We start from the raw sequence: 11,540 nt of genomic DNA, 5'->3' as shown, positions 1-11,540 counted from the left end.
TGATCGAAAACCAAACGCAAATCAGGTACTCAGCGTGCAAAAATGCGTCGGCACCCGTAGAAATCGCACCAGAAATGTCTTTCAGACGTTTAGTTACCTCACTATCCCCTCCGGCGCGGCCAGCTTCCCCATTACTGGCGCCGTCCGTGGAAGAGATGATTTGGATGTCGGCGATCAATTTAAATTGAATTGCCGCAAACGCCAAGCCGATGACAGAGAAAGCCACAACAAAAATGGAGAGCCACAAGTCTTGCGATGTTGTGACCATGATTGGTTAGCAATTCTTACTTTTGCTGCTCGTTTCTCTGCACGCTCTCCTTCTGGCCCGGAGTCTCCCCTGTTCGATGACACGATGCGTGAAAAAAATAATGTTTAATACATGGTAAATGATGTGACTTCGTCAGAGAAAACAGACCTATCGGGGTAGTGGAACGCCCTTCATGATGAGCAAACACCGGTCCCAAATTCTAAATCATCCTTGCCGCCGCATTCCATGTACAACCCCAGTCTCCCAACGATTGAGCGCAGAGAAGTCGGCGCGACACGAGCATGCAAGCATGACTTAAGCACATCGACAGAAACATGTACGATAACATGGCATTGCTCACGAGTCCATGGTTTGCAAAGTGGCAGACTCCGAAGAGTAAACGCTTCAGGCAGCATCGAACATCCTCGAGTCCGACCTTATTGTTCTCGGAAAGCCATGAGCCTCAACATGCCTATCCGCAGCAAATCACACGCTGCGCACCTGCCATGAACAGCAGATGTACAAAGAATGTGGTCGCCAAAGACTATTGGGCGCGTCTGGGCCGTGCATTCGTTGTGCGACTTGTTCTCATAGACATCCTGCCAGTCAACGCGTCCAACCACCGAATCAATGGCGCGCAGCTGTGGCATCGTCATCGGCCACACCGCGCCACGCTCACGCAATCACGCAAGCTGCACACATCCTGCCTCGCAATGAAGAACGAGGTACGATACAGCTTCACCACCAGGGGGTGGGTGCATCCCGTTTTGTTGGCGTCCCGGCATTCCACAGGCACCAGGGCGGGGGGGGCGTTCGCGAAAGACCCTTTCGGAAGGAATTAACCGCCACCATCTCGAAAAGCCTTGGCGCGTGACGTTCTAAGACACGCAAAAGCGCGCGGGCCCATCCGTGATAGCACCCCCCCAAGCAAACCACAACAGTGCCCTGCCAATGCATGCGAGCGTGGCTTTGTCATGGTAGAACTATGACGCAGACATCAAGCACCAGGATGTGACGTGCACAGGAAAATGAAGTGAAGCAACGGCCAAGCAATTGGCCATTGCCCCGTCGCCTGTCGATTTACTCCCTTGATTGTTTTCTGATTTGTCGTTGAAGGGAGTCACCAACATATTTGTTGACTCGCTCAATTTGTAGCCTCCTTCTCATCGATAATGTTGTTTTGGGTCTTGTTGTAAAATGCACATCCGAGGGGACTGCAGTGTCCGCGATCATTCGAAGGCCTCGTGAAACGAGCACCCGCTTCAAAAGTCACCCTCTATCTAAGCGGTATACGGTCCTGAAGGCAGGAAACAAGCTTAAATTGCTTATAATGTCGTGTGACCTTAACTTTTGAAACTTCTGTCTCAAAGGGCAGCACCATAAAAGCGCACTCCCGAGACGGCTTTTGCGTGACGCAACAGACATTACAACTCCGTGAGACGTTTAACGGGAAGAAAAAAGTACTTGAAGACAGGAAGCAAAGTAGACAATGCTATGAGAGGAGGAACAATATTTATCTTATGCTTCAATGCTTCGTACACCGGTCCACGTCATGGCAAGAATCACTACTTTTACTATCCCGAGTAAACGCCAAGCACACGGGCACAGTTATAAATGCGGGCTCTTTACGATTGTTGCTTAACTCACTTCGATGACTTAAGAATCGTAAGAATAGTAGAACCCCCACCGCAGCGTCCTTGTTCAGGACAAGGGGAGCCGTTGGGACCGGGACTTTCACGTGAAGCCAGGCACGGGACTTGCGTCGTAAGAGCACTCGTGTGGCTGAGACCTCCTGTGCGCCCTCCTCCCGCTTCATCTTCGTGTCGCCATCCAGTAGACGCAAGGCGAGGGCGTCCAACGACTCTTGGTCCTCACCCTCTTCTTCCTCCTCCAGAAGATCGTCTTCGAAAGCCTCCAGGTCCACCGCCTCGCCCGCGACCGCCTGCTCAGCACCCGCGCAAGATACACGGGCATACAATACATTGCCCACATTTCTACTGCTATTCACATCGCCTCCAAGCGCCACTGGCAGGCGCCGCAGGTAATAGAGCTCCGTAGTGGCACCAGCGCCCTCGGAGGTCGCCGGAGGTGGGACGAGAACGACCTGTACCGCGCCCCGTAGAGGGTTGCGCAGGCGCAAGACAAAAGAGAGGGCCTCAGGATCGTCTCCGGTGCCAGCAAAATGACTCTTCGCCCATTGTCTTGCGTCAGCATCACTTTCCTGTCCACCGCCTCCTGTGACCCCTGTGGCTCTTGCCCTCCCTGCAAACACCTTCTCTAGTCCTTGGGCGCGGATGACGCTCACGGAAGGAAGCACATGGATGGCGCTCGAGTCTTTCTGCCACCACTTTCCTGCCGTGCCCGTCCAGGATGAATCACCCTCCAATGGGTTCACCTTGGGCTTGAGGAGGATGCCTGGTCTCCCCGCTTCCACGTCTTGGCGACACCGACGCACCCGCTTGGTGCACAGGGGGCGTCGCCGAGGTCGTGAGTGGCTTGTCAAAGGGGGATATAGAGAGCGACTGGCCGTTTGCGATGACGGACCACGGGGGGAAAGTGTCCTCAGGGTGACCCAGGATGCTGGGGCACGGTCCACGTCTTCGGCGGAGAAAGAGCAGGCGTCGGCTGCAGTCTTCGTTCCCATCTTTTCCTCTGTGAGTAACGTATATAGATAGGCAGTCTCTTTGCCGTCCGTAGCGCGGGTCCTGGCCGCTTGCCCGCGATCTTCCTTCTCCTCCAAGTCCGACAAATGCCAACGCGCCCGCGCCCGAACGGGGCCTACACCGAGACTGTCCAGCTCGTTTTCTGTAGGCAGTGCGAAGGGCGCAGAGAGCAAGTACTGTCGATCGTGGTGTCGGCGTGCCCGCGCTATCGCCACGGCCCGTTGGCGAAGATGCTGCAACAAGGCGCGATACCGCACTGCCTGGGGATCATCCAATTCTGTCTTTTTTAACCGTTCTATCAAAGCCTCGGGAGTGCTTTCGATCAGTCCAATTGAGTCAGCGGAGGACCAACGACAGTATCCACACCGAAACGTGTAACCTGCATCATTCTCTTCGTGATTGCTTTCCTCGTCGACTGATATGATGAGAAGCGCACTTGTGCACTGCGGACAATCGAAGCAACGAGGACAACGATGGTAAGAACTTGCCGCTTCTGCGTCAGCAAAGTAGTTCAGGCAATGTGAGCAGTAAAATGACTCGACTTCTTCTATACTGCTTTCAGGGTGCGCGCTGACGAGGCATTGGGAGGCATTGCTATAAAACAAATGCGTCAAAGGTGCCCACCAGCCTTGGTAATCCGTAAATACGACCTTTACATCGGATACACCCTCATTTGTGCCATAGTCGTTGTCTAAAATCCGATCATCGTGATTTTGGGACGGAAATAGTGGCCGCAGCAACCGTTCAGCATTCAAGGCCATGTCCTCTGCGCCCCTCTCGGGAAATGGCACCAAAACTTTCGAGGGAGAAAAAAAGAACCCAGAGAATGGAACAGTGAAGCATACTGATAAATACGTTCCCCAAATGAGGCAAAGCTGAGGGTGTCGGTCTTACATAACATGATATGAGACACAGATAAGACAAGTCTGCGAACAAAAAAAAATTGGCGAGCCGTCTCCCCTGGCGTGGGCGAGGGGCAGGGGGGTGCAGAGGGAAAAGGCGTACGCCCCAGATCCGTCTGTGAGGAGCAACGAGGACGAAAGCCAAGAGTCAACGCTGCCCTGCTTACTCATACAACTTAGACGGGCCATTTTTACGGCAAATGACCGGTTGCGGTTCCAGGCAATAACCTCCTCTCCACAAACGTGCATGGCTGAAAATTTTGACACGTAATTTTCTGGTGCATGGGAAATAAAATGCCCCCCCGCAAAGTCTTTTGAACATTATATTGTCATGTCCGTTATGTTCATTTATGTGCTGATATAGATGTATCGCTCTCCAATTTTTCTTTGTATCCCATACTCTCGATGACGCCGGGCTATATGGTGCATCTTCGTGATGTGAGAGCGTGAGTTCTCTAGCACGTTACAATTTCCCACTCTGGTGAACGCAGCGTCGTATGCTCCATATTGATTGATTACACCTCGGCAGATTTCTTGACGCTAAAGCGACGGAGCATAGCTAATGTGGACGGAATGGGCTGCAGGCATACCATGGCGTGAGCGTCAGTGTGACCCGAAAAATCCTCCCGCGCCCAAGACCGACCCTTGAAGCGGTATCGATGCCCTTCCACAGGCAACAGATGACAATCATGGCAAAGGTCAAAGTCTTGGCACGCGCAGCACTTGTAACGAGGGCCAGTAAAATCTAACTCTCCACATCGGTCGCAGCAAAAGCCCAGGTGGCGGCCATATCCGTAGTCCAATGTCTGACGGGCGACTGTGTGCTCTTGTTCAAAGAATGTGTTGCGAACGCGGAAACGTTGGTTTCCTACCTTTTCGAAAAGATCGACGACGGTCTCGAGGGTCAAGCGTGGCCTAAGTCGCGATCCCCGGGGGCGCAGGCACATGGCCGACGGCCAAGGTGCCAACCACGGGGCCGTAGAAAGAGAAGAGACGCGTGGGAAATTTCCTGGGACGTAATCATGCCGCTGATGTAGCGTAACGTTGATCGGGCAGGGGGTCTCTTCTACTTTGGCAGAGGGACCGGTCCAGTCGTAAATGGCTGCCGCAGTTCGGAGCAGGTTTTGTGCCATGGAACAGTACACGTGCTGGATCAAATCCTCCTGTCCAGCCTGGAAAAAGGAGAGGATGTGCCCGTTCTCCAGCCTCAAATCGCTAATGGTCTTGGTCGGATGGTAGTTCAGGCACCGAAAACGGACCGAGCGGGCCCCTTCCTCCCGCCCCAGCTGCTCGCCTCGCGGAGAATCTGCCTCGCCCAGCTCGACATGCAAGCTATCTTTATCTTTTCCCCCGTAGCGGTTGTCGCCCATGTAAATAAAGGAACCGTTTTCCTTCCTGTCACTCCATAGACTGCTAATTCGGCCCTTGGCTCTTTCAGATCCAGCTGAGGCGGGCTGCCAATTGTTCGGAGGCGTCTCTACCAAGCACCGCAGCATCGCAGCTGAACTCCCCGACACCATGGGGGCGATGCCAGGATCGGCAGTAGCCAACATATTCCTTTCCGCATTTGTCTGACCGGACTTCCCCATTCCTCCCCGCGGAAGCATCTCGCGGGCCATGAACGTGAAAAGGGCGTGGACGGGGGTGTCGATGGGCAGCAAGGCGTGAGAAGAGAATTCAAGAGAGGCGCCTGTAGCCGGGATCGCAGAGCTCCCAAGCTTGCCAGGCCCCACAGGAAAGGCGGGGACCAGGCGTTTAAAGAAGAGGAGGATGAAGGTGGGCGATTCTGGCGGAGCCATGGATCCAGCAGCAATCCGGCTGTCCCCCTCCGACAACGGTGAAAGGCTGGAGGAGTCCAAGGCAGGGGCCGTAGCCACGTCTTGGCCCGATTCCGTAGTGTCGCACGGGACTCCTGGGTCGTCACGGGCGTCTCCTTCGAACTCTTTCTCCCCCGTGGCCCCACCACGAGTAGGCATCTGGCGTGCTTGCGCGGCTGATGCCGAGCTCATACCGAGGACACCCTGATCGGGCTCCGACTCTGGAATTCCCTGCTCCTCCACCGCCCCGTCCCCTCCACGGCCGAACCCTCCGTCCCCCCGGTCTTCCACCGCGTCCATGTACTGAACAGGATCCGTCGGATCAGGGAGCATCCGCAACGTCTGCGGGGATATGTCCAGCTCCGCTTCCCTGCTCACGGGCACCAACGTCTTCAACGCCTTCCCGCTCGGCCCCTTCCCTTTCTCCCTCCCTCCCTCCTTTCCTCCCTCCGCCACCGTTAGTCCCCCGTCCCCCGCCACCTCCGCCCACACCCGCACCTCATCCAAGCAGTCCATGTGGGCACCGAGGGCCATGGCTAATGTCTGGTGCTCCTCCAGAACGGACAGAGGCAGCTCTTCGTAATTGAAGTCGTCGGGCAAGGCGGGGTGATCGGGTAGGGGAACGGTCCGTATCAACTCGCGCGGGGCAGCCGGCGAATCCGCCCAGGGCTGGGTCACGATCCAGAGACGGAGGTGGTTGGGCGAAGAGAGATTGAGGTCTTTGGCAAGAATGGCGCGAAAAGCGGCAACGGTCATGCATTGGAAGACCTCGTACCCCCAGAAGGGCGTCGTGGAGGCGGGAAAGGGGTGGCAGGAAGGAGAAGGACGGTTGGAGCGGGGCCGGTCTGCTGTACATTCGGGGGAAAAGGGAGGAGAGGAGTTCACTGGCTCTCCTGTCTCCATCCCCCATGCCTCCTCTTTCGACTCCTCTCCCAACTCCTCCCCCATTTCTTCCTCCATACCGTCCGCCTCCGGGAGGAGCACGGCGTAGGAAGGGAGGGGGGGCACCGCCAACACAGGATCTAAGGCCGTGGTGGTTGTCAGCAAGCTGGTCGTGTATGTGTCTGGGGATGGAGGGAAGGCATCCGTGCTGGCCAGGTGCCTGGGCCGGGGGGGAGGCTGCAAGAAGGAACGGGTCCCTCCGCGCGAGAAGGCGGGGGCCGGGGCGTGGACATTCGCCAGCCCAAACCCAGCGTATTCCCGCATTCCGTCCGAGGTAAACACTTTCAGAGACAAACAGGCGAGCCGGAGGCACGCTTCCACTTTGATGCTCCCCGTCTCGCTCAAATATCCGTTGGCAGAGTCCTGCAGTCGCCGCAAGGAAACTAGCCTGTGGACCCCCCACTCCCGGCAATGAGGCCGGAATCGGTCGTGGAGAAGGTTGGACGACCAGGGCAGGTCACGACGTGCGCCCGTCTGGTTGACAATGGCCAAGGTGAAGGCGACCGCGCATTCCCACACGTCCTCCGCGCGGCTGTCGGCGGGGTTCAGATACGGCATCTCGTCGGCCGCCGGGTCCACACACATGCGACCGGAAGGGGCTAGTCCACGCATGTACTGAGTGGGGCTACAGGTCAGGTAGACGGACACGCCTGGTTTTGCGAGCGGCACGTAAGGATTACCACTCGGATCGACGATGAGTTGGAAGGAGTAGGCTCCCAACGTGAACGTGGGGGAGAAGCGCCGGTTGGTGTTGCGGAGGCAATCCGTGACTTCCCACTCAAAAAGCACCGAGCGATCCCGACGGTTCCTGTCCCGCAATAGTGTCTTCCATTCTCCGCTGTATAAGTTGGTCGTGCCCAACTTTTCCGCGTGTGGATAAGCTGCCCTGCCGGCGCCCTCCCACAAAGGTGGGTAGTCACAGCACTCGTACAGCTCGCAGCAGACTTGGGCACAAATGCACAGCTCTCTTCCGTTTAGAAACGAGAGTACCAAATGTATGACTGCTGTGGGTAGCCGAAAGGAGGGATCAAATGGTGCTGCTGTATCCCCGCGCTCGTGCCGATGGGTTGGCAGGAGGCAGTGTGAAGGGGAGGAAGGCTCTATCACAGGATCTCCTGCCGCTCCCGCTGTCCTCATGGAGGGCGCGGGCGGTTGAAACGTAGGATGGAAAACGAATCTAAAGCATAGTGGAGATTCATGTGCTGTGAGTGAGTTGAGGCTGAACTTGATCTACAAATGTTGTGTACTTTCTGCTTTCCTCCTTCTACCTCCTCCCAGATCTGCTTGCGATAGTGATCCACGAGCTTGTCAATGAGGCGCGCTACAGGTAATGCGCTGCAGCTGCCTGGCGAATACCAGAGGCAATTCAGATGCAGAAATGACAGCAAAGGCCGAGTTAACCACAGCAGATGCTGTTTGCTCGTCCCCCCCTATCGGACTTTGTGAAGACGGAGATAGTTCAACCCTCGCCCTCGCTCTCTCAGATCCTCGCCCCATGCCCGTCGCCGGCTGGTCGTCTCAAGCGTAGGAATTTCTTTTATGTTCCTAGTGGGTCATGCATGTATTTCTCCGAAAGTGCTACGGAGGTGCTTGATTGTGGTTTTGGTTGGACAAAACGTCTTCCTCATTGCGGCTTGTGTTGTACAGCACAGGAAGGATCCGCGCAGCACCTCCTCTGGTGCGTGTATGTGCGGTAGTATCCCTTCTACCGCAGCTGTCGCTTAATAGGTTAAAGAACAAATGCACATGGCATCGAACGAGGACCATGATACTGATGCTGCCAAAGAGGTGGCGTCCGCGCCGCATTCACCATCGCACGGCGCCGACGAATCCACTGCCACTACCATGGCAGAAAGACCACCGGGAGACAATGTAGACAGCTATAACGAGCATGGCGAACAAGACGGTGCAAGCGCCCCTTCTGCATCGACACCCCCGACACCCCGCTCAGATGCCGCCGAGGGTGGTTCGTCCTGTCCGAGCACTCCTCGCACTGACAAGAGGGAAATAAAGTGGTGCACCGAAAAGCAGCATACGCATGCCGACGAGGAAGTTGAGGACGGCGGGGAAGTGGACTCTCTCTCGGACTCGTCCCCTACAGACGCCACTTTTTCTTCATCGCAGCGGAATAGATCACAAACATTTCCACTTTCTCCGGCTCGTCCGCCTCAGCACGCTTCGATTTCCTCCGCTGCCTCTGACGGCTCGGCCGGCCGGGACTTTTCTGACTCGGGCGCCAGGACTGCGACCAGCATGAAGAAACGACGCCTATTTTTCATGTTTGTGCTGGGCGTGGTTTCCGGCGCCTGGGCTTTATGGCGTTACCAACATATCTACCCCCAATACTTCAACCTCCCTCCCTCCCTGAACATCTCCTCTGTCCTGCCCGCGGGGCTGAGTATTGGGGGGGACGTGAACAGCACCATCCTCTCCGACATGTACGGCGTGCTCTCCGGGGCCTCCACCCCCGAGACCTACCCCGGCCTGGAAGCCGCCGCCAAGAACTACACGGCCAAGTACCCGATCGTCCTGATTCCCGGCTTTGTGACCTCGGGGCTGGAGGTCTGGCAGGGCGAAGACTGCGCCTCCTCGCTCTTTCGCTCCCGCCTGTGGGGTGCCTTGACCATGCTGCAAACCATGCTGATGAAGCCGGACTGCTGGACGAAACACATGGCCCTGGACATGGCCAGCGGTCTGGACCCGCCCGGTATCAGGGTCCGGGCGGCGCAAGGCTTGGAGGCGGCCGATTTTTTCATGCCCGGCTTTTGGGTTTGGGTGCGTGCTCGACGGGAGGGGAACAAGAGAACAATGGGGGGGTTAGGGACGAACATGTGGGAATTCCGTACGCCCTGTGCTTTTTGTCGAGAAAATGCAGAATGTTCTCACAGCTCTTTCCTGTTGATACAGGCGCGCCTGATCCGAGACTTCGCCGCGATTGGGTACGATCATTCGAATCTGGCGCTCCAGGCCTACGACTGGCGCCTCTCTCTGCACGACATGGAGCGTCGAGACCATTATTTTACGCTTTTGAAATGGAAAATAGAGGGGACTGTGGCCATAAACAAAGAGAAAGTGGTGCTTATTGCTCACAGGTAAGAGACTGGGAGGTACACAGATCTGCATGCCTGTGGGATGAAAGGCGTTTCCTCAAAGCGCTCTTGTCGCCTTTGGGCTCTACTGTAAGTTGTGAGAGGATAGAGTATCCCTTCTTACACATTTCGCCACCTTTTTTCTCTCACTCTGTTCCACCGCCCGCTGGGCTCCCTTCTTCCCATTAGCTACGGCTCAAACGTCATCCTATATTTTTTTGCCTGGGTCGAGTCCTCTCGAGGCGGAAACGGAGGGAAAAATTGGGTTGAGAGGCACATTGCCACATTTGTTAACATTGCCGGGCCCCTCCTGGGCGTGGTGAAGAGTGCTTCGGCCTACGTGAGCGGGGAAATGCACGACACGGCGGAGTTGGGTCCGTTGGAAGGCATCCTCTTCGGTCAGTCCAAGAACGCTTTCCACCGCAAGAACCGGAAGCGCCTGTTCAGGACTTGGGGAAGCTTGACGGCGATGCTGCCAAAGGGTGGGAATGTGCTGTGGGGCAACGCAAGCCACGCCCCCGAAGACGTGGAGTGGGAGATGGAGGTGGGGGTGGTACAGGGATGGGAGGAGGGAGGGAAGGAGGGAGAAGGGGAGAAGACGTGCCTGCCGCACCTGGAGAGCGAAACGGGCACTTTCAGAAAGGACGAGGCGAGCCTACACCGGGCAAAGGAAGAAAGCGGAGGCATGCCCGCGCACAGAGACCACGAGGAAGCTCCGAGGGCGGCGGGAGCGAAAGGAGGAGAGACCTGCGTGACCGCCGACGAGAAACGCCGACAGCCGGTCCGGCACGGGCACATATTCGGCTTTACTCCCCCTGTTCCTCTCAGTGCGGGCTCGATCAGCGCATCGGCCATGGCTGTCGCGGCAGCCTCCGCCCCCCCTTCTGCGTCCTTGGCGTGCGAAGGCGAAGAGGCGGTGGAGGACCACGTGAGACGCACGGCAGAAGCTAATTCGTCGAGGGATGGTACTAGCGCTCGCAAGCCTGAAGGCGGAAGTCTCCAGGAGACGGCCTTCGCAAACTCGTCTTCGACGCCGGCAAGTGGGGCAGATAGGACGCGGCATCCTCCACCGCCTCTCCAAAATTGGACCATGGATGAGGTGATCCGCTACCTGCAGACTGACCCTGAGGACGCGCACTTGCGCCGACGCATGGCGGAGGACTACGACTTCGGTCCACCTGTGAAGGATTTCAAGAAACAAAAGCACGTGAAAGATGACCCGAAGTACTGGACGAACCCCTTGGCAGTTCAACTCCCTCAAGCTCCGTCCATGCGGGTTCTCTGCTTTTATGGTGTTGGGAAGGCAACGGAGCGCGCGTACATTTACCGTGCTGACGACAATGGTAAGCCGGATGTGATGGATATCAGTGTGAACGACGCGCGGCGCAACATTTCGGGAGGGGTGGTCATGGCTGAGGGGGACGGGACTGTGACTCTCATGTCCTTAGGCTTCCATTGCGCACGGCTTTGGAGGGGAAAAACACACAACCCCTCCAAGATTGGGGTCACGACCAGAGAGCTTTGGCACACGACGGGAGGTCTTCTATCTATGCGCGGGGACGGAGGGAGCGCCGACCATGTGGATGTCATGGGAAATACGAAAATGGCAGCGGACCTGCTGAAAGTCGTCAGCGGTCAGGACCAGGAGGAAGTGTTTGGTGATGACATATTCTATTCCCGTATTCGAGAGATTGCTCAGAATGTCGAGTTGTAAGGGAATGTAACAATGCTGTATGAAAGAAGGAAATAAAAAATCGCCTTTTCTTGTCGAAGCGTTCTTATGTCAAGATTCTTTTTTACGACGTCAGCATGTATACTTCTAAATGCACGACAACCATTTTTACCACGCATTAAAAATGAAAAGCACATTTCGAAAGTTT

At 56.2% G+C, this 11,540-nt stretch overlaps 2 protein-coding genes across 2 annotated transcripts; both read right to left on the bottom strand.

The window, feature by feature from the left end:
* Positions 1–4,147: 4,147 nt before the first annotated feature.
* Positions 4,148–6,073, bottom strand: NGA_2074800 (ubiquitin carboxyl-terminal hydrolase and or f-box; the record flags this gene model as incomplete). Its single annotated transcript, XM_005856026.1, has 1 exon — positions 4,148–6,073. A coding segment is annotated over one exon (1,746 nt), but the record flags the coding sequence as incomplete, so codon positions are not given.
* An 87-nt stretch (positions 6,074–6,160) lies between these two features.
* Positions 6,161–7,688, bottom strand: NGA_2021600 (ubiquitin carboxyl-terminal hydrolase and or f-box; the record flags this gene model as incomplete). The annotated part of the gene is made up of 1 exon (XM_005856025.1): positions 6,161–7,688. A coding segment is annotated over one exon (1,528 nt), but the record flags the coding sequence as incomplete, so codon positions are not given.
* Positions 7,689–11,540: the final 3,852 nt, after the last annotated feature.

The sequence above is a fragment of the Nannochloropsis gaditana genome, assembly GCF_000240725.1.
Source record: "Nannochloropsis gaditana CCMP526 unplaced genomic scaffold scaffold052, whole genome shotgun sequence".
Taxonomy (NCBI): domain Eukaryota; class Eustigmatophyceae; order Eustigmatales; family Monodopsidaceae; genus Microchloropsis; species Microchloropsis gaditana.
The sequence above is the reverse complement of the archived record's forward strand: the minus strand, read 5'-3'. Positions and strand labels throughout refer to the sequence as shown.